Source organism: Squalius cephalus, assembly GCF_949319135.1.
Source record: "Squalius cephalus genome assembly, chromosome: 3".
Classification (NCBI taxonomy): domain Eukaryota; kingdom Metazoa; phylum Chordata; class Actinopteri; order Cypriniformes; family Leuciscidae; genus Squalius; species Squalius cephalus.
Genome location: NC_137124.1, coordinates 51,680,999 through 51,706,222, shown reverse-complemented (window position 1 = coordinate 51,706,222; position 25,224 = coordinate 51,680,999). Strand labels below are relative to the sequence as shown.

Here is a 25,224-nt window from a genome sequence, read left to right as displayed (position 1 = left end):
AACTAAGAGTAATTTTTTACATCTGGATACAGGTCGCATGTTAATGCCAAGTGTAAACGCAGCCATAGTCTCATAGCGCACCTGCAGAATGCTGCTTGATCACATAAAAGCACTTGAAGGTTTTTTTTTTTTTTTTTTTTTAAGACTGCATCATTATATTTTATATAACTATGTAAATCCAATGAAATGTAAATTGTTGTTATTCTTTTGTATTGTTCATTTAGAATATGCTACTGACATTTTTTTTTTTAATGGGCTTGCATCCTTTTCTTCCTTTAGCTCCTAAAGGAGATGTCGAGACTAACACGTACACTGGTGTGCATTCATCCAAATGGGAATACTGGTTCAAGACCATGGGTAAAAATCAATGAATCATCACATATGTTCAGTCACGTGACTTTTCCACTCCTCTAAATTTATGACCATGTGCATGTTATTGTATTTTTACTAGAAAGATTAATAAATATGGCAACAAATGAATTCTTCATTGTCAGTTAATATTAGTTAATGCATTAAGGGAGTGTTTTTTCTTCCAGAGAATCTCAGTAAGCTTGGGATGTACACACTGCATCTGCAGACTATTCTGAGTGACAGCCAATCTGAAGAATGGGCTGGAAAAAGACTACCCAATTACACCCTCAATTTCTCGATTAAAGGTAAAACACACATTGGCCCTCTTTACACTTGGTTTTAAGATCGGTCCTGGGTTATAAGAGGGATTATTTTTTGTTGTTAGGAGAAATTTATATAAATTAATTTTTTCTGATTTATTTTTTTGTTTAGCGTGATGACTATGAACTGTTGTTTTATGGAAAATAGCTTTTTTTTTTATTATTTTAAAAAAAAAAGCTGTTTTAAAAAAATTTAATGAAAAAAAAGAAAAGTTGTTAATGATGTGATTAACGATTAATGAATTTTCATTTTTGATCATCATTTAAATAGCTAAATTATAAAATATTCTGTTATATGAGTGAAGCATGGTTATTGTAGTTAACTACAACATAAAATCATAAAAACATTTTTATTTCTAGTAATAAAATAAACATGAACTGAAACAAATAAAATGTAAAAATACTTTTTTCAGTTAGATATCAAGGAAACATTTCTCATTTTCATTTGAACTTGATGTACTAAAATAACTAAAACTCAAACTGAAGGAAAATTTTATAAAAACTATATAGACATTTTTTTTTATATATATATTTTGAATGAAAATACAATAGTATCCAAATTATAATTAAAATAACACTGGAATGAAGTAAAAAAATAATAATTCCTGTCAGATTCCATGTTTAATCTTTGTCTCTTGTCTCTGTGTTTCTCCAACAGAAGGTGAAGCAGTATCTTTTAAGCTAGGCATCGTTTCTTCTCCTGTCCACGTAGGAGTTCCCTTCAGTATTCCTCTAGACTTTAAGGATGAGTTTGAATATCCCACTCAGCCACCCTGTAACATTAAACCCCAGCTGGAATGTAGGTAGGTCAAAGTAGATACACATGTGCTAGAGTACATACTTTAGAAATGTCCTTGTAACAATGTTCATAGTTCAGGAAAAGAGGAGGTGGGAACCGGCAAATGATCAATGGAACTTTGATTCACAAAATAATAGGGGTGTAGCGATACATACTCGCGATATAGAGTTAGTTTTATCCAAGAATCAGCTTATTGTATTTATAAAGTATACTTCACCCAAAAATGTAAATTGTCATTATGTACTCACCCTCATGTAATTTCAAACCTATAAAATTTTTGTTTATCTTCCAAACACAAGTAAAGGCATTTTTTTATGAAATCTGAGAGATTTCTGTCCCTCCGGTTTAAGTCAATTCTCCTAAATCTTAAAAGATCTAAAACAAGATCATAAAGGCATCGTAAAAATAATCAATTGAGTGGTCTAATCTAACCCTACCTAACCCTAACCCTAACCCAAACATGGATGTTCAAATGCGTGCATAATGTGCAAAAACAACATGAGAGGGAGTAAATGAAGAGAGAATTGTAATTTTTGGATGAACTAACCATTTACAGTTTGGAAATAGGTATTTTGACACACTTTCTTGCGATTAGATCTGTCATTGATCATCTGAAGCGAATACGTGCTGGAGCGGAGTAAAAGCAAACTTTAACTCACCACATCGCGTTTTTTGTTTTGGTAGTATGATGATTCAAAGCTTTTCAGATTGTTTATTCTTATCATATAAGTAAGTGCATTAATCTGCGCGGGTGGTTTTTCTGTGTAAAAGAGTTTCAACAAGTGCCTTCATTGAAAGCGCAAGTACTGCGTTTACAGAGTTTCAGTAACTGTACTACATTAAACTACTTTATTTAATGTCAAATATAATTTATAATAATGCAATGGGGCAATATTTGTGGATCCTGATAATGCCAAATGTCTGGTTTTACCAGGAAAAAAGGGCTTACATTATTTATAGTCTATGGATAGAAGAATTCTGTATTTTCAGGTTCAGAATCATGAATACTTTTATTCTGGTGTCACCGTTGTTTTACTGCTTTACCTGTTCTCTTTTAGGTTTCAGCTATCCTAATTCTAATTTCATAATACAATTCAGTTTTATTGTTCAGTGACACACCTAGTCAATTGTTATTTACATACAGAAGGTTTGAATATTGTAAATTCTTTATTAAGTTGTATGTACAACAAAAATATTGAAAATTAATAATTTAAGTTAATTTTTATTTTGTTCAAAATATCGTGACATGTATCGAATAGTGAATCCAGTATCGTGATGCATATAGAATCGTGAGCTGAGTGTATCGATACACCCCTACAAAATAAACAAACAACAAAACGAAAGTAAAGCAGCAGCCTCTCCCGGACGACTGCTGCATAAACTAAAACAAAACAGCAACATAAAGTCCAGGCCTGGTCCTCTCTCGTCCTTCACTGTTGTCACTCCTCCTTTTATCCTTCCAGAGCTCCTCCATGGGACTCGAGACGCTCATTAGCAGTTGCTCCACCGACCTCGCTCCGCTTTCACGGCTCTCTGCCCCGCCCTGCTCGTCACAGTTCTAACATTGTCTGACCATTGATTTACCCTTTACCAAGCCTTTCCTATTACTCTTCATTGCTTTTTACTGCTATTAACCAATGTAAGTCCATGGGTCAATAAAAAGTATTAAAAGGTAAAAAAAAATATTTGCTGAAAATTAAGCCAAAATAAAAGGCCCAGTACTCTCAGCAGACTGCTCTAATAGTTTAAACCAGACCGGTCCGCGGCATTACGTGAGTTCACCTATAAAGGGGGTTATGTTTGCATTATGTTTGTTGATACAAACATAGCGCCAGCAGGGGTCACTCATACTTGAATAAAAACGGAACTATCCTTTTTATAAATATACATACTGTATGGTCGTCTTATGCCAAGTTCACACTGAACGATTTTAGGCCCGATTTTTACTCGCCGACAGGTTTTGAGAGATCGCCGACAAATGCCCGAAATCATAGGCATATCAGTGCTCGTTAACGCGAGTGACAATCACGCGGTGTGAATGATCAAAGGCGCAATCTGAGAGAATCGCCAATGAGTTGCCGACGCCTGTGAGATATTTGGCATGCTAAATATCTGGATCTGTCGGTGAGTCAAAATCCTGCTGTGTGAAAGTGTTCTGACTGAAAACTATTTCAGCGATGACCTACAGCCAATGAGAGAGCAAGAAACAGGACAGTTCGGGGAGGAGTTATATACCAGAATATCAGTATTTTAATAGATATATTTACAATTATATCAAACAGAAACAAAGCATAAACATTTGCTTGACCAGCACACATTACAAAATTATTTATTTACCCACAACTCTCTTTGCAGAACACACAATCCTTGCTCCCCTCGTCTCCCCAAACATTTCCTCCTGCATAATCTGTTTTTCTTTTTCTCCTTTTTGCTGCAAATCAGCGCACAGACAATTTGGATCACAATCATTTTGAATGATAATTCAGTCTCGCGCGAGAACTCCTGTCTCATGCATGCGTGATTTTGCGTTATTTCCTTATCACTTCTCGCGTGTGTTTGGTTGTGAAACGTAGTTTGTGGACCAGACAGAAGTTGTCGGCGATTCTTCTTATTGTAAATTCATGCAGTGTGAAACCTCCTGTCGCCGATCCATTGTGAAGTGAGCACACACCAGCAACTGAATGTTACCCCAGATAGTCGTGCAGTGTGAAAATATCTGTGACCTGACTACTTTGAAAATCGTGCAGTGTGAACACGGCATTAGGAGAAGTCACACTGCAGGACTGTGAGTCAAATCTTATGACACTGCCAGAATTTCGTCGGATCGCAACGGCAGTAATCGGCTGTCTGTGAACATGTCAAACTAACGTTCAAAATCTTTAGATTTAGGATCAGATTCAGAGGATTCTTTTAGCATTTGCTAAATTTGTCTCAGACGGCCAAATCGCAGCCAAAATCGCACGGTGTGTATCCGGCTTAAATGTGTGTTTGTAGGTGGCTACAGATCATTTTCGATCTTGAAATTGACATTTCCCTGTGTTTTTCTGATGATAAAATGTCTCTTTCTGTTTAGTTCACTAAACTTGAGTTATGAAGGGATCGCATTCGGGACCACTTCTGTCATAAAAAATGTGAGGGCCATGGGAAAGATCAGTTGTCAAAGCAAGGTAAGCAGTGTTTTACATAATTTTATCATTCTGGGTAAAGTAGAAATTCAAGTTTAAGTGCATAGGTGCATGCATAGGTGGTCGACGCATGACGTCGTTCTGGCAGCTTGGTTTCAATAAATACTGTTGTACTAACTAGGAAGTTTTAAGTTTTGAAACTTACAGGATATTTTTTCTCAGAGAGTAGCCCTTCTCCAGACAGCTCGGTTCCAGCTTAACACTTGTATATTAGGCTGCTGTCTCTGTCAAGTAAGCCATAAGTGACTGTGTTTATGAGGATACTCGCCAAGACGTGACATTTTGACATAATTTTGCATGTGTCCATTCAAGGACAAATAGTTGAGAAAGAGAACAGAATTCGGTGTTTGTGTGCTGTCTGTGCTGCTCTCTTTGTGTGCACAGAAAACAGCGTACGAGTTCAGAATTGAGTTCTCTATCGTGTCTTCATGTGCTCAAATGTTTTAAAATCGCTTGAATGTTTAAACTGACAGGACCTAAAACACGTTCAAATGATAAAATTAATCAAGCATAGTCAATGTGAATATAGCCATTTATTTTAAGTTATTCTACTATTGTGTCATGTAATTGACTGTGTGTTTGAAAAGACTTGTAAGAGAAAGGAATGTGCTCACATATGGTGACCTGCTAAAATGTATGATGAGCTGAGGCCTTTATTATAAATAGGTTGAGGCCTAAACAGACTAAAAAGTAGTGGCATGTATGAAATGTACTGGTGCGCCTTGGGGGAGAGCTTATGGAAAACCATATGAAAGAGAAGACAGACTTTATAATTGCTCTGCAGACCAAGTTGGCTTTGTATGTTTGATAATGAAATCTATCCTCTGGCATCAAATCCGCAGCAGACGCCACAACAAAAGAAGGTATCTATGTTTGTTAATCAAGCATCATTACTGCAGTCTTCAGTGCCAGTGGCACATGATCCTTCAGAAATCAGTCTAATGTGCCGAATTTGTTGCTCAAGAAACAGTTCTTATTATCAATGTTAAATATTAAGCAACAAAAATGGTTTTCAATATAGAAAATAATATGAAATTTTTGAGTACTGTACCACTGCTACCACAGGGTTCTTTTAGGCTTTGTACAAGAGACCCTCCATACATTTGACTTGACGAAACACCTGAATCTCATCAGTAATAGCATCATATTTAGTAAACGGCTGAAATTCAAACAATGCACAATCCCCCATAATGCAATAAATAAAGATTAAATGGGTACATGAGACAAATTATGTGGTGTTAAATTATTAAATGAGTTCCTGTTGAATAGTCTATACACACACACACACACAAAGAAAAGTCCAAGCAGATAAGAGTCCACACACAAAAATAAGCCAGTCCAAAAGCCAATAATCCCAGAAAAAAGAAAAACCAACAGTCTCAAAGGGGTTTATGAAATTCAACAGCCAGTGTCACTTAAAAACAAGTAGTAAATTCACAAGATCTCCCGAAAGAGTTTAAGTTTAAAAATCTTATTTGGGTGATTTTAGCTGGACTTGTGTATATGTAATAGTCAAGTGAAAAAGAAAGTACACCCTTTTGAATTCTATGGTTTTATGTATCAGTACATTATAAAAAAAAAAAAACATCTGGTCTTAAAATTAGGTAAATACAACACATGACATATTAAACAGTGTTGTCATTTATTTAACAAAAATAAAGTCAAATTGCAGAAGCCATGTGTGACAAACTAAGTACACCTTGAGATTTCAATAGCTTGTAGAACCACCTTTAGCAGCAATAACTTGAAGTAATCCTTTTCTATTGGACTTAATCTGTCTTTCACATCGTTGTGGAGAAATTTTGGCCCGCTCTTCTTTACAACGTTGCTTCAGTTCAGTTGTTTTTTTTGCTGCTTTTCTGAGCCCTGCAAGGTCTGACCTTGGGGTGAATCTCCCTAGCATTGTGTTAAACAAGAACAAATGTTTCTAACTTGAGGTACATGTAGTCTGGCCTACATTAAAAACTATTTTGACAGTATGCAAACCAGCTCTTCTGTGGAAGTTTCACAGTACAAATTAGTATTAGTATGATTTCTGAAGGATCAGTGGAGACTGAAGAGTTGGAGTAATGATGCTGAAAATACAGCTAGCTAAAACTTCTTTTAAATTGTAATATTTCACAATATTACTGTTTTTATTGTATTTTTTTCTCAAATAAATGCAGCCTTACAGGAATTCTTTCATTCAAAAATCAATATGGGCTGCATAAAAGAATGTTACACCAGACTATCTCCGCTTTAGTACATTAAAGCTGGGGTAGGTAAGAATGGTCTAAAAAACTTATTTTTCAAATTTGTTTAAACTTTATGTATATATCAATACATAATTAAAATGTAAGTATTCTGAAAAAGAAAGTATAAAAATCGAGTGTATGTAGACCTCTAACGACTGTTTTAAAGACAGCTCATTATTTCCATTCAGTCCACCCTCTCCCTACTGGGGTCCTTCCAAAGCCACGCCCCCAAAACACATGAACGCGCGACTCCGACAGCTGAGCTGAGTGAATTAGCAGGTTTCAATTGTTGCTTTGCACAGTGCGTGACATTTTATCTGTATGTTATGCGGCTAGAGTTTTAACACTGAGTCAATGGGCTCCGACGGGCTTGTTTATCGTCATCGGTCTTTTTCCGTTTACCTGTCTTTGTTGTATGAGCAGGTTCCACCAGGGGCGTAGCCAGAATTTTTTTTTGGGGGGGGGCCCATCTTAAAATGAGGGGGCAACTAATATATACATAAGCTATATATATATGTATATAGCCTATAGGCTATAGCAGCCTACGACATAGCTCGGCGATTATTATCTTTTACATGAAGTACGAGGGTGATTATAAAAAGTGTCGATCATGTCATCTTACTCAGCAAATATATGAAGAGTTTGGTTCCAAAACGCGATAAACGTTAAATATATATATAAAACTTTCAATTGTTTTACTCAAAGTCAACGAAAACCGAGCAGGACCAAGCCATTTTACAGCTGATCGCCGTAAAAAAAAGTTCAGGAGGTATTTCTTAGCGATGGTGATTTAATGTCGGCTATTTTTAGTCCAGTGCCTGTAAGTTAAGATTAGTATTGACCAAGTTCAGAGGCTGTCATATGTGGATCAACTTACTTTGTTGTGTATTTCAACAGTTAAAATATGAAAAATAATTTTTATATTGATTCAATGGATTAATTGCATTTTGTAAAAAAAGTGTCATGAATTTATTACATTTTGGGGGGAAACTAATCCTTTATTATATTTTATAATATTAAAAATCTAAATATGGATTTGAAATTGTGTTATTATAACCTAAATATGCTATGTGAAAGTTTGAAACAAAAAATAGTGGTTTTAATCTTTCCACTCTCTTGGTAAAGAAAACACATTATTACTCAAATTAATCATAATGAATTTATCGCGTTTTGAAACCAAACTCTTCATATACAACAGATATAGGCTATACAGGAAATGTGGTCATCACTGGTTGTGAAGGCGGTTCATCAATTGCAAACAAGTCATTGCGCATTGTGCCGATCTGAGTCGAAGTCTCACCGCTATTCCTGTGATGAAATATGTGCGTTTCTGTCTACTATAGCCGCTTCACTCGCTGTCGTCTTGTAGTAAGCTGAAGCAAACTCAGATGTAGATGGCTTATTTTCTCCTTCTCGCTCATCTTTTCGTGCGTAATATTGCACAATGCTGCCATTCACCGCATGAACTCTCACGCGAAGATGACAGCGTAGGTTACGCACAACACGTCAAATCAAGTTTGAAAACAGCCTACCGCGCAGTATTTTGATTGGTCAATCTATCAATTAGACTAACACGTCAACAAGTTCTTATTTTTATTATTTTATTTTAAGCAATCAGAAATCTGAGGGGGCCGGACATGTAAATGAGGGGGCCTAGGCCCACCCAGGCCCCCTCGTGGCTACGCCACTGGGTTCCACTCGAGAAATTGGCAGTTTTGGTTGTTTGTCCGCCATTAGCACAGCGGCTCGGCACACCGGCAATCTTGATTTTGAATGACGGTACGCGCTGTGCAAGAGAGGGGCGATCAGCGCGTACGCGAACTTGATTGACACTGCTAAGACACTCCTCCTGGCTCTGAAGGCATCTGATTGGTTCTTTACATTCGCAACGAGTGGCAGTGATTGGTCAGAGTTTTTACTGTCCTGCAGCTGCTACAGAGGTCTGATTGTTTTCATTCCTTTTTCTGAACACATAATGTATTGACTACTCTCAGGATGGAAGGACCATTTCACCCAGTATAAAAAAAAGTGTTTCTGAACAGGATTACCTACTATAGCTTTAAAGGACAAGTTCGGTATTTTACACTTAAAGCCCTGTTTTCAGATCGTTTCTGATGAAATAGAACGGTTAAAGGCACAATATGTTACTTTTTTGCTTTAAAAATAGCAAAAATCACTATATCTATGTTATATATTTTTTTTTAGTTGTTTACTTACATTATCCCGACTGTTTCCAACAACTTTCAAACCAGGAGAAATTTTAATTTAATTCGAAGACACGGCACGTTTCTTTATTTCCGTTTTGTCGCAGTCAATGGCATCATATCCGCGTTGTCTCTGGTTTCCGCTCGTACTGCCATAGCAACCAGAGCTATGAACCAGAGCCCTCTGATAGTAACCAAAGCGACAGACGCAGACAACTGTGTAGTTCGCAATGTCTATTTGCACGCTGTTGTTGTTTCGTTCAAACATTATGGACCATGGCAAGCAGACTTTGGATAAAAAAGGAGAACTAAAACGAGAATCAATATCAGCGCTGTGTTTTTGAGATGCCGAGAGCTCCCATAGACAGTATATAAACGAGAGCTCCACGTCCGAGACTTCGACCACTCCTACATGTACTTTATTAAACAGGTGAGCACATTTACATAAAACTAATCAATGTTATATAGTTCAACAATGATAAAATGTTAGAATATGATCTGTTATTCTAATGTTGATCTAGCTTACTGCTAGTCTCATACAGACAAACTAACACATACATTTCAACACATTCAAATGCAGTTTAGTGTGATAGTGTAATGTTAGACCAAGTGAAACAGCGCTGACCTGTGAGTTGTAATTCTGCACTTGCGTGTAGTTCGGTAGAATGAAATGTCCATATTCCTTTTTTATATCAGCGGGACTTGCGTCGCGTGTGGAGCTGATAGCTGTCTCTTAGCAATCCCGAACTGCTTCATATCACAGTGATAAAAGCATCGATGTATTCAGTCATCCATAAACATTATTAGATCGGTCGGCTTGACGTTGACGACAAGATCCATAATTCTTAGCAAATGTTGCGTCATCAAACTATGCCTTTGTTATTGTAAAGAGGTTAGCGACCCCTAGTGGAGAAAAAATTCCATACTGTACGTTTAAGATTAAAATTTGGACACATGCTGCTGGCCCGAGAATTTTAGGTTTCTTTCGCTTCCCCCCCCCCCCCACCTACAGAATGGCTGCATAGGTGCACTGGAACAATCCTTCTAAAACGCATTAAACTTTCGTTTACAAAGACGTGAAACTCACCGAGTGGTCAGGGGTGTTCACTGATATGCTCACACAAAAATCGCTGCAAAAGATGCTTTCCAACAGGAGTTTTACCATTCGTTGTAAAACTGTGGACCTATTTTTCCAAACGCCTCACACCCGTACATTCTTCTGTTGAGAGCTTGAATAATAGACACTCCAGCCCAGTTGGTGGCGATAATGCACCTTTGCCAATTGCAAGCAAACCACTGGCATTTCATTGAATACACAGAAGAAGCAGAAGATCGCTTCTGCATAAGACCGCGACTGCATAAGACTACAGAAATAATACAAACAACCCCATTCCGTTTCCGGCGGCGGAGTAATACCGTACCTCACAGCACATCCAATACAAGTCAATGGAGTTGGACAAAAACTATGATAAAACCTGTTGGAAAGCATCTTTTGCAGCGATTTTTCTGTGAGCATATCAGTGAACAGCCCTGACCACTCGGTGAGTTTCACGTCTTTGTAAACGAAAGTTTAATGTGTTTTAGGAAGGATTGTTCCAGTGCACCTATGCAGCCATTGTGGAGGTGGGGGGGGGGTGCTACCACAGAAACCGAAAATTCTCGGGCCAGCAGCATGTGTCCAAATTTCAATCTTAACCGTTCTATTTCATCAGAAACGATCTGAAAACAGGGCTTTAAGTGTAAAATACCGAACTTGTCCTTTAAAAATGTTTTTTAGCCTCAAAAGCCAGAGTCTGAGAGGGTTTTATCACACAAAGGTGATGGACGAGTGTTCGGAAAACCTCTTTAATAACAGTAATTTATTTTTGCAGTGACACTATAAGCACAGAACTTGGATTTGCATGTGATATTTGTGTGTTTGTGTGTTGTTAACAGATGTACACAGTGAAGGTGCACATCCCAGGACTGAAGGAGAACAACCAGTCTCTTCAAATTCTTCTGCAACCCGGTATGACCAAAAACACAGAAACAGGAAGAGAAAGAAGACCTGTAAATCAGAATGTAAAATCCAGATGAAATTTATCTTCCAGGCCCGCCGCACACTCTGGTAGTGTTTCCGGATGAAGATGTGCTCTCTGTCGAGAATAGGACTCCAGCAAACTTAAGAGTGGAAGTTCACGATGAGTACCAAAATATCACCACTCATCCTAAACTCGTGGTCCGCTGCCAGGTAGAACCCATGAACAAATATAGCTAAAAAATCTACCCTCCAACCCTAAACATACCATTTTCATAAAATTTCATTGTTAAAATTCTTTAAAAAACTGAGGAAAACAAACAGGATGACTCTGGTGAGCTGTATGCATTATCACTAGGTGGAGATAGTGAAGCTTAAAAAGTGAGGAAAGTGAAGTAGAAGAAGAGCAGTACTAGTGAGACATCAGTGATTTCAGAGGGAGGGGATCTGATGACATCCCGAATGGCTGTTTCATTGTAGGGGGTGTAAGTCGGGGCGTGGTTTGTAGTACTGCGGGATGTAGTCTGACACACTTGGAAAGTTAATATAAACTTTATTGAACATTTATAAAAAAAATCAGTATCACATTTGTCTCCATTTATATAGCGCTATCATGCTTATATTTATGAAAACAGCTCTCTTGCTCTTGTGATATTGCTTAATTACATGTATATGTTATTATAAAAAACAAGATCTCATAAAAGTACTGTTTTTCAATCATATCTTGAATTTTTTGGGCATTTGTATTAATTTTGGTGACTTTTTGACAATCCCCCTTTAATTTCTGACCATTTTGGAACAAGATCACATGAGTGTTTGAATCGAGATTGTGATCTTTTAACGATAAATCAAGCAGCTTTAATGATTGTATAATTTAACTTTTTAAAAATGTAATTAAAATGATTAAATTACATTGAATCAGAGTTAATTTGGCACAGGATTAAAGTTCATCTTCTGATTCGTGCAATGTGTGTTTGTAGTTGCTGGGAGCCCCTGATCTGCCCGCGGATTTGGTGGACTGCAGTAACACTGGCTCTGGACTCATGCTGACCAAACCACTATTGCTGAAGACTGTAAACACTGAACAAATCCTCACTGCTAAGTTCAACATTCCTGTAAGTTGCTGTACAAAACCTTATTTGAGTAATTTTTATTAACTATATATCAAGTATATATTTGCTGGAAATAAGGTTGCTATGGCAATTTTTTATAATTTCGATATCACAGCAGAATACTAGACTCAACTAATGTAAGGAAAAAGTTATCAAATTATTGAAAATAAATAAACAGTCAGTAATACAATAAAAAACTTACAAAAATATGAATGAAACAAACATTGCTTTAAGTTTTTCATGCAAGTCTATGAATATTCAGCTTACTAAATGAATAAAATAAAACACGGCATAGCCTGCACTGTAAGAATTAAATTGGCCTTGATTCTTATTAAAGCTACTAAAGTCATTCAGTCAAGAGCAGTGAGTGATTCTCTTATTTTCTTTTTGTTGAATTAATATTTATGGACTAAGACGGCAGCAGGCTTATTAGGCCGCTGCCACTTTAAGACCGAATGCACAGATCCAATATACTGTTACACATTCTTTTTTCTCTCAGCGGTTTATGTTCAACTTAAGACATAACCGACTGGGTTTTCGCGAATACTCGCCAAGCCCTGCATTTTGACATCGCGCAATCGAAGCTCAAAATTCACTTTGCTTATCCATGTTCCGCTTGCGCGTGCACAGAAAGCCACTTGAGGAACAGCGCAAGTACTCTTTTATGCATTTAATAATAAGCATGTCCCATTTTATGAAACTCACCTTGATGATTTTACTGATTTGCACATTAAGTTTGGGCTTTTAAGGAGGAACGGAATTTAGCACAATCTTCGTTTTATGTCGTATTTTCATTTGTTGGAAGCTAAAATCGAATCTCATTTTCAATTAATCACAGAGCTCTATTATAAACATCATGTGATAATGATGCTTGCCCCTTTTTGTGTCAGTTTAAAAAAAAAATCGACAATGTCAATAAATTATTTTGTTTATTTTTTTGGTGAATAGTGTATATTGTTCAAAATAAGTTTTCAATTAATTCTTATAATTGTTTTCCGTCTCCTTTGCTCATAGTAAAGTATATTAACTGTTTAATCTGCTTAAACCGTTTAACTTGATATCCACATGATTATATTTATGTGCACATAGAACCATAGAACAGTGGCGTGTGTGGAACGTCAACTGCGCATCTTGCCCAGCACACAAATATTTCGTTTGGAGGTCTACAGACAGGAAGAGGGCTCTGATGATGTCATGGTGCTGCAAAATTCAGAGCGCATTGATTGGACGGCAGGAGACACACTAGGAAACCTGCACTTCAGACTGTACGATGAGGGCAATAGACTGGTTCCTCTTCTGCCAAAACTTACCAGCAAGATTAAGGTGTGCGTTTGATTACAGTACAGGTCAAAAGTTTGGAAACTTTACGTTTTTTTATATTTTTTGAAAGAAGTCTCTAATGCTTATCAAGGCTGCGTTTATTTGATCAAAAATACAGAAATAAAACAGAAATATTGTGAAATATTATTACAACTTAAAATAATAGTTTTCTATTTGAATATACTTTAAAAAATAATTTATTCCTGTGATGCAAAGCTGAATTTTCAGCATCGTTACTCCAGTCTTCAGTGTCACATGTGACATCCAGTCTATCACATGATCCTTTAGAAATCATTCTAATATTCTGATTTATTATGAGTGTTGGAAACAGTTCTGCTGCCTAATATATTTGATGAATAAAAGGTTAAAAAGAACTGCATTTATTCAAAATAAAAAAAAATATTTTCTAACAATATAAATCTTCTTTACTATCACTTTTTATCAATTTAACACATCCTTGCTGAATAAAAGCATTGATTTATTTCAAAAAAAGAAAGAAAAAAAATTACTGACCAGTAGTGTATATTGTTGTTACAAAAGATTTCTATTTTAAAAAAAATTGCTTCTTTTTTTTTATCCTAAAAAAAGTATCCTAAAAAAGTATCACAGGTTATGAAAAAATATTAAGCAGCAGAACTGTTTCCAACTTTGATAATGAATCATCATATTAGAATGATTTCTAAAGGATCATTTGATAGACTGGAGTAATGATCCTGAAAATTCAGCTTTGCATCACAGAAATAAATGATAATTTAAAGCCATAATAAATAATAAATTGAAAACCAATTCTTTTAAATTGTAATAATATATCACAATATTACTTTTTTTTTTCCTGTATTTATGATCAAATAAATGCAGGCTTGATGAGCAGAAGAAACTTCTTTCAAAAACATTAAAAATAGTAATGTTTCCAAACTTTTGACCTGTACTGTATATATGTGATTTGTTTTTGTATTTTGTTTCATTCAAGTTTATTTCTAGAGACTGGATCTGTTTTTGCACTAACATACTCTTGTCCTCAGTTGTGTGTAGATGTGTGTGTCTTGTGCTTGTCTTGCAGGTGACTTGGACCGCAAAGTTAAATGCAGAAGAACTTTCTCAGGGAAAACTGCCACAGTTATGTGTCCCACCTCAAGCACAGAGAGAGCATTACTACAATGTGTCTTTCCAGGACCAGCACATGGTCAACATGTCATTCTTTATTGTGTAAGCTACACACATGTGGTGTTTATGTCTGTTTTTCATTATATACCTAAATATTCTTGCAGAACCATATCTCTAAACTGTATTTGCGTCTCTCCAAAGGCCTCGCCCAGATGAGCCTGAGCGTTTGCGGGTCAACCTCAGTGAGTCGTCTGTCAAAATGGGCGAAATTCTGTCAGGAAACATATGTAAGTACCATCTATAGGTTTCGTCATAATTAATAATAATAATAATAATTTGATTTGTATTGACCCCCGCAAGAACCTCCATTGCCTGGTAGAAACATGTAATATAAAAAACTACTTTCAAATACATTAACATCTTACTGACCTCAATCTTTTGAACGGTAGTGCAAGTTTGTCACACAAATCTATTGAATGACTTCAGGCAACTTGTGATATAGCACTCAAGTTGTATGGTCTACTGATATGAAACTCTCCTGATACTTTATGTTGCTTTTGCTAAAGCATCAGATTAATTGCTTGGTTGCAATTATTGGTTAATTGTAATGGAATGGAGAAGAGTACATTGGTCAAAACTGCTTCTTCTATGATCCACAGATGAAAGAAATTCATGTGTTTGGAAAGCCTTGTAAAAAAGAAGTAAACTTTAGCATACTTCATACAAAAGAATGCATATCACGAAAATAATATATTTTACATTCAGTTCACACTTAAGTATATTCTTAATTATAAAACGGTTTGTTCCAGTCCTTGGTTCTGATTGGTCAATAGCCAATATGTCAATAATGTTTTCAGACACTTGATTGCATGTTAATTGCACTTAAATGAAAATGTATTATAGTTTAAATCTATATTTAATACAATAAGTTGAACTTTAGAGTGCCTTTTGACCCACTTAAGTTGTTAAGTACATCTTTATATTATGTAATTTCATAATTCTATTGTCTTGTTTACTGCCGAATGTACTGACATGCATTTATGATAAAATAAAGTGTACTTTAATGTAATTTCTATTAAAACTAAATGTGTGTCACTTAACAGACACTTCATGTGTAGATCACTCAGCAGTTTTGTGATTGTTAAAGAAGATTAAACTTCTATTTCCCTCCCAGATGTAGAAGTGATTGATCAGTACGGGAATAAAACAGACTGTCTAAATGCTGAAAGTGTGAAGACTTTGAGTGTGTCTGCGGATGACCTGGATAAAGAAGCTCTGGTCGTAGAATGGAAGGTAAACACAGCCACAGGCACAAACAAATGGACATTTTTATCACTAAAAATTACATTATAACAAATCAGACTACTTCAAATGCGAAATTGTTGTTTGTATGTGTAATAAAGGGTTTGAAATTAGCACCAACCAAATGCGGGTAAATTTTCTATTTGGCCAGTGAATTTCTCAGTGTCATGAGTCACTTTGCCTGATGATTGTTTTATTACATCTTAATTATTTTAATAATTATTATTTTTGAATTGTAAAATTTTATTAATTATTTGTGTTTGTATCCTGTGGCACAGAGAACCTCTGAGTTACGTCACGTACAGTAATGAAACTGTAAACACTTTTTGGCAGAGGTCACCTTTGTTTATAGTTTTAAAATTAATTATTTGACTTAGTTTGACTAATTCTATGACTAAACTTAGTATTAAAATTGAGTTAAATCATTAAAACAGAATCCAGTAATATTAAAACGAAAAACACGGAAGTTGGGGGGGGAAATAAAACACAATTTATGAAACGTACATGAAATTTATTTTTTGTAACATTTTTAATACATTAATCCAGAATAAACAAACTTTCCCTTTTAAGGAAAGTCTGTTCACTCGGCGGCTTTATTTGCAACTCCTCCGGGCAACTATTTCAGGCATCTGTCTATTTGAATAGAGGAATCCTGAAATTTCAAAAACTGTTTGCTGAATTCACAATTAAAGGGGAAATTGGCAACTATTTCAACTTAATAAAACCGTTTAGAAATAATTTTGATGGTTAAATAACCTTTTCTGGTGAAAATGGTGACTTTCCCCACTCCCCCCAGCGTTCCCAGGCAGAAAACCAACCAACGTCCCGGTAAGTTGGAAATGGGAAGTCTCGTGAGAGCGAGAAACACAAACTGCTTTACGGCAATTCGACATAAACACACACGCCATATGATACTGTGTATGTATTACCCACCTCGGTAGACATAGCTCCACACGATAAAGTTGGCCGGCTCCGATAATAACAAATGCACATGAGCAGCGGTAGAAAGGGGGAGGAGGGTGCCGCAAGTGAGTTTTTTTTACAACAGTGTTGTGAAATATACGCCCCACAGCTGTAGGGGGAGCTCGTTGAGAAAACATGCGACAACAAAAGTGAAAATCAGCAAAGAAATGGCTAGAGTTGCCAAGTTTATGGAAGTAAAATAATGACAAATGTTTTTGAAACAAAAAAGCTTGTTGAATTGCACTACTTGTAAAAATATGCATTGCATTAACCATGCTTGCATTTTAAAGCAGTGTATTTTCAGGGCTTGCATTTTTATGGGCTGAAATTCAACATGGTTGTATATTTAAGCTGTGAATATTTCAATTCAAAACATTTCACACACGTTTTCATTATTAAAAATTAAATAATCCATATTCACCTTTCAGATTTCACTTCCAAAATGTTCATTCTGTTTAAAAATACAACCTATAATATTCAACTGGCAATTTTCGGCAATTTTCAAATTTCGCTTTACAAATTCACTACCACAAATTCAGTGGTTCAAATTCGACGGAAAATTCAACATTTGACATCCGGGAACGGCAGGAATATCAGTAGATTGCCGATTGATGATCTCCATAGCTGTTAGTCGCCATCACCAGCAGGGGGTGCAAGCGGCTGTTGACGAAGAAAACTATATAGAGCAACGGGTGAGAGACTCGTTCATTCGTTGAATTACAGAAATGGAGCAAGCAGTAGGCTATTTGTGATTATTATCAGGGCGATGAATTGTGATGATTATCATGTGGAACAGCTGATAAAGACACAAAAGCTGTGTTTACATTGAAGTCTTCACTGTTACTTTTGTACATGTAAGTTTTGCACAGCTTTCTTTGTCGTACCCGATGCTGATGTACAGATCAAACGTTAAATCTGAGGTAGTAGACATATATTTCTCTCGGTTGTTTAGTTTTCTACATTCTACATTTGAAAACATTTGTCATTATTTTACTTCCATACAAGTTCCCCTTTAAATAGCATATTTCAAATCAGCAATTGAATCTAACAGGAATCTGTCCCATAAATGTTGTTTCTTATGCTCAGGTAGTGTTAAAAAGCTTATTTTTCAGGCTGGAGCAGCCAGTACGCACGTGCAGTCCTAAACTCAAGTTTCAAAACACTGACTGTTTCTATAGCAACCGGAAGCTTCTAACGGCAGCTCCAGTGACCAAACAGCGATTGGCTCTTTTATTTAGAAGGAGAGACTTTCTCCCATTCATAAGTAATATGAGTGCACTGTATTTCTATCTTTAAGTCTTAAAAAATCAAAACAAACTGATTTTTCTTGCAAAAATGTACGTCTTTATTTTTTTATTTTAGCATTTCATCTTTTATTTTTTTATTTTAGCATTTCATTTGTATGCCTTTTTTTCAGGCCAGTATTGGAAAATTGTCCGTATGCGGTGTCCGGTTCAGGACAGGATCTCTTGGCCCAAAAAATTTGTACTTTAAATATCAGGACATGGAGGAATTTGTGCGAATTGAAGTTACTGCGGGACATCCGGCAAAGATAATTCTACTGGAGAAGCCAGAGATAGTATGTCACACATTTGAAATGCAATAAAATAAATTCATGAATTTAGAATATTTATATAATATAAAACTTGTCTCTTTAGCCTTTCCAGGTCATGAACGGCCATGGCTTGGACACACCATTGGTCATGCAGCTGTGTGATAAATGGGGAAATCCTTCACCAGATCAGCGGGTTGAGATTAAGATGAGGATTCTGTACTCAGAGTTAAAGGTACAGTTGAGGGAAGGGAGGCTGGTGGATTTGTGTTGACAAACATTTATTTTTGACTGTTCTTGGAAAGTACTTTTTTTTCTGAACATACAGTATACAACAGAGGTGAGTAAACCCCTGTGCAATATCACTAAAATGCCAAAAGATACAAAACAACTGTTGACAACTAGAGTATTTTCTCTAATTAACAATCAAAAAACAAATGCTTTAGAAAGACTATATGTTGAAAATACAGGCCCCAAAGAAAAAACTCAATGCAAAAAAAAAAAAAAAAAAAAAGTGTGTGATTTGTTATATCTGACATACAATTCACTATGTCTGATCACTGAAACCTTTTATTTCCTCATTGCATGAACGTGAAACATAAAATTACCATCACTTTCTCATTTTTGGACTTATAGTCTGTCTATTTGCATTTCTGCGTCATGAAAATCTAAACTGTGAGTTTGTATCTTAAAGGGATACTTCACTTTAAAATGAAAATTCTGTCATCATTTACTCACCCTCAAGTTGTTTCAAACCTGTATGAATTTCTTTCTTCTGCTGCACAGAAAGATAGATATTTTGAAGAATGTCAGTAACCAAACAGTTAACTGGAACCATTGACTTCCATAGTAGGAAAAAAAAAGTACTATGGAAGTCAATGGTTCCAGTTAACTGTTTGGTTACTGACATTCTTCAAAATATCTATCTTTCTGTGCAGCAGAAGAAAGAAATTCATACAGGTTTGAAAATGATGACAGAATTTTAATTTTAAAGTGAAGTATCCCTAAACATAAGAACATAACATAAGAGCTCATTCCCTACATTCCCTACTTGGATGTAATGCAATTACTGTATAGGTGATACAATTTTTGAATAATTTTTATTTTTCTCTTTCAGATTAAATCCTCAGTGATGTGTCAGCCGGTAGATTCAGAAGGAAAAGCTTGCTTCGTATTAGAAAGCATAAGTGGTCCAAAGTAAGTACATATTTAGCTCTATGAATTCAACTTTACAAATTTCTACAGCTTCTAACTGATCAACATGATGATAACCTGAAAAGCCAGTTCAACACATCATTTACTGAACACAAGAAACTTTTTTTTCCTATGAGTATGAGCTCCCTTTTCTTCTATATCAGTGTTCCGACTTTTGGGTTGCGACCCACCGGTTGAGAAACATTATCCTATATTGTACTCTATGAGCCATAAAAGCCTGATGTATCAAAACTCAACAAAAAAAGAAAAAGAAATTTAAAAACACATGCAAACTTTTTTTTTATTTTTTAACAGTTTGTCTAAAGGCTCAATAAACTATTACATTTTATTTATTTATTTATTTTTACATGCTATTTTAAATACTGCAAATGGTAAAAAAAAAAAAACACTGTCTCTCTTTCACTGTCTCTTTCTCTCACTCTCTTTTTATTTTATAGGGGGGAGCATCATTTGGATTTCAGGGGAAGTTTTGGCAGGAAAGATATTCCAGGGCCAGTAATAAAACTAAATGTGATTCCTGATCCCAACAAACCTGTTGAACTCTGCATTGAATATAACAGCGCTGCCACCTTATGTGCAGGAGATGTCTTTCCAGGTGTGTGTGGATGCATAGTAAAGCCTTTATTGTAAAACTAGTATAGGGTACTATGTGAATCACATTTTTCTACTGTCTGAAGTGTTTACAGTGGTTGTGATGCCTGAAGAGGGTGGGCCAGTGAGAAACATCTGCCCAGCAAACCTGTCAATGCTGCTCTGGAAAGGCATAGCATCAGGGTCCTGTCCACCCGCTGAAGTGAGTGACTCTGTTTTGTCTTTATTTTGACACTTTACTGAAACTATAAGGGTGAATTTAAAAAAAACAAATTCACAATATTTTTCATAACCCTCCAACGCTTTTTGAAAATTGGTCACACCTTGGCTGTTCACGGGTTTTGACCAGGACATTAAAGGTACAACATGTAAGATTTTTGCATTAAAATATCCCAAAATCACAAGGCCAGTGTTATATATTTTGTTAAGTTGATTACTTACAATATCCTAAATGTATGCAACTATTTTTAAATTATGAGAAAATTGCAATTTTAACCAAGAAAACGGGGTGTGTGAGCGGGGGTGAGCTGAGAGTCGCCAGTCAATGGCGTCAAGTTGTAGCGTCCATCAAGCAACAAACGTTAGTTTGTTTCGTGCAGTCGTTATGGAACACAATTATTCTTTACCGATTGCAGCTGGTTCTCTCACGGAGGAGCAGAAGCATAAGGCCCCGATCACACCTGACGTGTTTTTTGCAGTGAGAGGCGCCTTTTTTCAATTGGTTTCCTATGGCAGTGAGCGTTCTGCGCGCTGTTTATGCGCCTGCTGCGCCTCGCGTTTTTGCAGTTGAAAAAAAAGCAACACCGAGCGGAGAAAGCGCCCGACGTCATCGCGTTTTTTTCCACTGTCCAATCGAATGAATGGAGAGGCGGGCCTTCAGTTTTAGTGATGAAAGCTACAGTTGCTTAAACGCCCGGAGAGTGCGATGATGGAGGATAAACTTGTGGTACTCTCGTGAGTTACCAGGAGCTTAACGACTTCACGAACCGTAACTACCACAACGTTAACAGAAAGTAAATAAAGTTAATAAAAGGCTGATTTGACATGTACTTGACTGACAGGACAGCTGTTTCAGTGGTTGCCTAGCAACATAAAAAATGCAGCACACTGCTCGTTCTGTGTGATGGGGCAGTGCTGTGTGCCTCGCGTTTTCGAACCTGAAGAACGCGCTAGGTGTGATCAGGGCCTAAAGAGGGAGCGACGACAGTGAAGAGCGAGAGAGGACAGGCCTGAACTTGTGGTGTTTTGTTTTGTTTTATTGTGACAGCAGTCGTCCGTGAGGGGCTGCTGTCTTTTACTTTCGTTTTGTATTTGTTTTATTTTTATCATTAAAATGTGTCATGAATGTCCGCCGGTTCCCGCCTCTTCTTCCCATAACATCTGAACTTCGTTACATATAGCATGTGTTATACATAAAGATTAATCAGTATTTTGGCAAATGATGTGGGTATGTTCGAATGTACTTTTACAACAATTGTTTAGAACATGTAAAACTGCGCAGCGTTATCACAACAATGAATTCGACAAATACAGTAACATCTATGATAACCAATTTAGTATTAAACCTTACTTTTCTAGCGGTTAATTCATTTTAATGAAATAAAAGCATGTCATTAAACACAACATTTGTAAAAATAGAACTTTACCTCATCCATGAACATGATTTTTCGATTCCCGTCTGACTGATTTACATCCACGGTGGAGTTGAAAACGACAGTTCCCATCATTCCACGCTCCTTCACATCGTCGTCAAGCTACGCCGTTGTTGTTGTTGTTGTTGTTGTTGTTTGGAATATAGCGCCATCTAGTGGCAGAAAATCTTGCATATTGTACCTTTTAAGTTTGTAAAATTAGAAATTATACAATCAGATATATATCTAGACATTCTAATTGTTTTGTCATTTTGAAGTGTCATTTTTGCAATAATGCAATGCAGTATAACATCTGTAATAGTGTGTAAATCTTTTCCACTCTGGATGTTTTATAGACTATTTCATTCCTATGTGTTTGCTGATACATAGATTTTATTCAGCACATATTTAAAAACAATTGCTCTGAGTTAAGAGACATACCCATTAATTTCCTATGGTCGGTCAGTTTTGACAGTGAACCACAAAGGTCTGACTTTTTTTTTTGACCTTTTATTTTTTAAAAATCACAAAAATGTAACCTTTAAGTGAAGTAAAACAATTCATTATTAAATGTTTCTCTAATACACACTGCCCACAATAATGGCACCCTTTTATTCAATACTTTTTGCAACCTCCTTTTGCCAACATAACAGCTCTGGGTTTTCTCCTATAATATCTAATGAGTTTGGAGAACACCTGCCAAGAGGTCAGAGACCATTCCTCCATAAAGAATCTCTCTAGGTCCTAGATCCTCAGTTTTCTATAGGATCCAGGTCAGAGGACTGGGATGCCCATGGCAGAACCTTAAAGGGATAGTTCACTTTGAAATTAAATTTTGGTATGTTTTAGCTTACCTCAAGGGCATTCAAGATGTAGGTGTCTTTGTTTCCGCAGTAGTTTCAATTTTGATATTTTTAGGTCAAACCGTTCTTGTCTGTCAGTCATATAATGCAGGTCTATGGTCACTATCTGAAAGAGCATGCACAGAGAAGTCCAAATTAAACAATTCCCCATCGTAAGTACACATTGATGGCCTAAGACACGAAACGAGCGGTTTGTGTGAGAAAACGAACAGTATTTATATAGTTTTTACCTCTACACAACCACGTCCAAGTGATCTGAGGGCGCGCGCGCTTCCTGGTGTGTGACGTGTGCGCGCGATCTGGCTTAGTCTGCGCAAGCGCCGGAAAGTGTACAAGAGGTAAAAACGATATAAATACTGTTCGTTTTCTCACACAAACCGCTCGTTTCATGTCTTAGGCCATCAATGTGTACTTACGATGGGGAATTGTTTAATTTGGACTTCTCTGTGCATGCTCTTTCAGATAGTGACCATAGACCTGCATTATATGACTGACAGACAAGAACGGTTTGACCTAAAAATATCAAAATTGAAACTACTGCGGAAACAAAGACACCTACATCTTGGATGCCCTTGAGGTAAGCTAAAACATACCAAAATTTAATTTCAAAGTGAACTATCCCTTTAATTTTGTGCTCAGTAACCTGACCCATTTTTTGAATTGTGTGTTTGTTTTGGATCATTGTCCTGATGGAAGATCCAACCACGGCCCATTATAAGATTTCTAGCAGATTATTTGTCTGTTGATTTGATAGAATCCATGATGCCATGAATCTGAACAAGATGTCCAGGACCTCCAGCTGAAACATAGAAATACAATGTTTCTTTTGTGAAGCTCAACAATCTTTTGACCATATGTTTGTTCAAATTGCATATCTTAGTCACCAAGGTCTGAACCATTTAGATTGAGGAAACCATTTTTATTAAAGGTTATAAAGATGCTACATTATATTCAGTCAAATATACAAACTATATTAAATATACTATTATCAACATTGAAGTACTGTTTACATGCCTGACAGGATAAAGCCAATGGCATTTTTGATCAGGCATTATAGTTAGGATGCACTGAAATTTTGGCTTCCAAATAAACTACAACAGTTAAACGTGTCAGCTGTGTGGACTGGGTTGACAATATTGATTACTTAATTTTAATCAATACTGATATGGATTCTTAAATCTCAAGATTTATCTTTTAGTTCACTTTACTAAACATAGCATGCCTGCCATCCAATAATCGCAATAAGCTTTGTTACTTTTAATTTGAAGTCTCAACTTTCAAATTTTGTTGGTTTTATCAACAAATTCAAACAGACTAAATTGTAATAGCATGCCTAGAAGGAGAATGCATCATAAGAAATGAGATTTTGAAAGTTTGAGTAAATCGAAGTGTTTTATGTTTTAACTTAGGCCTCTGCTCTGAAGTGTAGTAAGCGCAAGGACACTGAAAAGGATGAGTGCTTCTGCTTCAGGTAATATATATATACAACTGAGCACATTACATCTCATTAAAGGCCTGAAATAAGAACGTCAAAGTATTGTATGTCTTTTATTTCTTAAAAACATTGAAAAATATTGTTTTTAGTCATTAGTAATAATATTTGAAAAACTTTTAGATAGACAGACATGATGGATGGATGATTGGAGAGATATAGATGATTGATAGAGTGACGGTGAGACGGATTTATACGATAGATAGATGTGTTTTTATTTCCTTTTTTTTTTTTCAGGGATAAGCTGATTCCAGAACTTGCAGGAAAGTATGTCGTCCAATTTGTTTTGGCTTTCGACAAAACCAAACATCTTTGGAGCAAACAGGTGAGAACATACAATTTATTTCATCCAGTTTGTTGTAAACGCTACTTTTCTTGCTGTAGGATACTCATTTGTGTTTCTGTCTTAGATTGAACTAAACGTTGTTCCCAATAAACCAATGAAGTTAGCCCCTGAGACTCCACCTTCAACTCCTGTTGTCTCCAATAGTAACATTCGGGCCAATCGCACACTGGTGGCCCGCTTGAATCTAAAGATCATGGTGAGTTTCAGTCTCTTCTAGAGCTAGTGTTTGCGTGTGTTAACAGATGATGTTGAACTTCATGTGATGCCTAACACCACCTATTGCCTGTAGGAACCCAAAGCCCCTTGTTCTTTATTGCTTTCAAATCAAATGCAAATCTGAAAATATTGACCTCTTAATGTCTTATGATTTTTTTATGTAATTTTTACTTTATTACTCCTTTATTCTGAGCATTTATGCAATGCATGTCTGCAATGTATGTATTCTGGCATTTCTGTATTCTCAAATAGTAACAATTAGATCCAATTAAATTAGGGATGTCCCGAACTGATCTCAAGGATCGGTGTCAGGGCCGATTAAGTTTTTTTTTTTTTTTTTTACTTATCCTTTTCTGTAATTAATCGATTGCTTGCAAACAATTGATTGCACCTAACATTAAAGCTTT

General features: G+C 36.1%; 1 protein-coding gene across 1 annotated transcript in view; it reads left to right on the top strand.

The window, feature by feature from the left end:
* The window catches only part of smchd1 (structural maintenance of chromosomes flexible hinge domain containing 1), a 66,336-nt gene that overhangs the window by 22,977 nt on the left and 18,135 nt on the right, over positions 1-25,224 (top strand). The window contains exons 19-37 of the mRNA XM_079865413.1: positions 280-357; positions 537-656; positions 1,330-1,474; positions 4,544-4,637; positions 11,029-11,101; positions 11,184-11,323; positions 12,091-12,225; positions 13,312-13,545; positions 14,603-14,748; positions 14,848-14,933; positions 15,821-15,939; positions 18,329-18,490; positions 18,570-18,698; positions 19,581-19,660; positions 20,116-20,273; positions 20,356-20,471; positions 24,173-24,234; positions 24,493-24,580; positions 24,666-24,797. Of these exons, the coding sequence (XP_079721539.1) occupies positions 280-357; positions 537-656; positions 1,330-1,474; positions 4,544-4,637; positions 11,029-11,101; positions 11,184-11,323; positions 12,091-12,225; positions 13,312-13,545; positions 14,603-14,748; positions 14,848-14,933; positions 15,821-15,939; positions 18,329-18,490; positions 18,570-18,698; positions 19,581-19,660; positions 20,116-20,273; positions 20,356-20,471; positions 24,173-24,234; positions 24,493-24,580; positions 24,666-24,797 (2,297 nt within the window). The remainder of the gene's footprint in view (positions 1-279; positions 358-536; positions 657-1,329; positions 1,475-4,543; positions 4,638-11,028; positions 11,102-11,183; positions 11,324-12,090; positions 12,226-13,311; positions 13,546-14,602; positions 14,749-14,847; positions 14,934-15,820; positions 15,940-18,328; positions 18,491-18,569; positions 18,699-19,580; positions 19,661-20,115; positions 20,274-20,355; positions 20,472-24,172; positions 24,235-24,492; positions 24,581-24,665; positions 24,798-25,224) is intronic.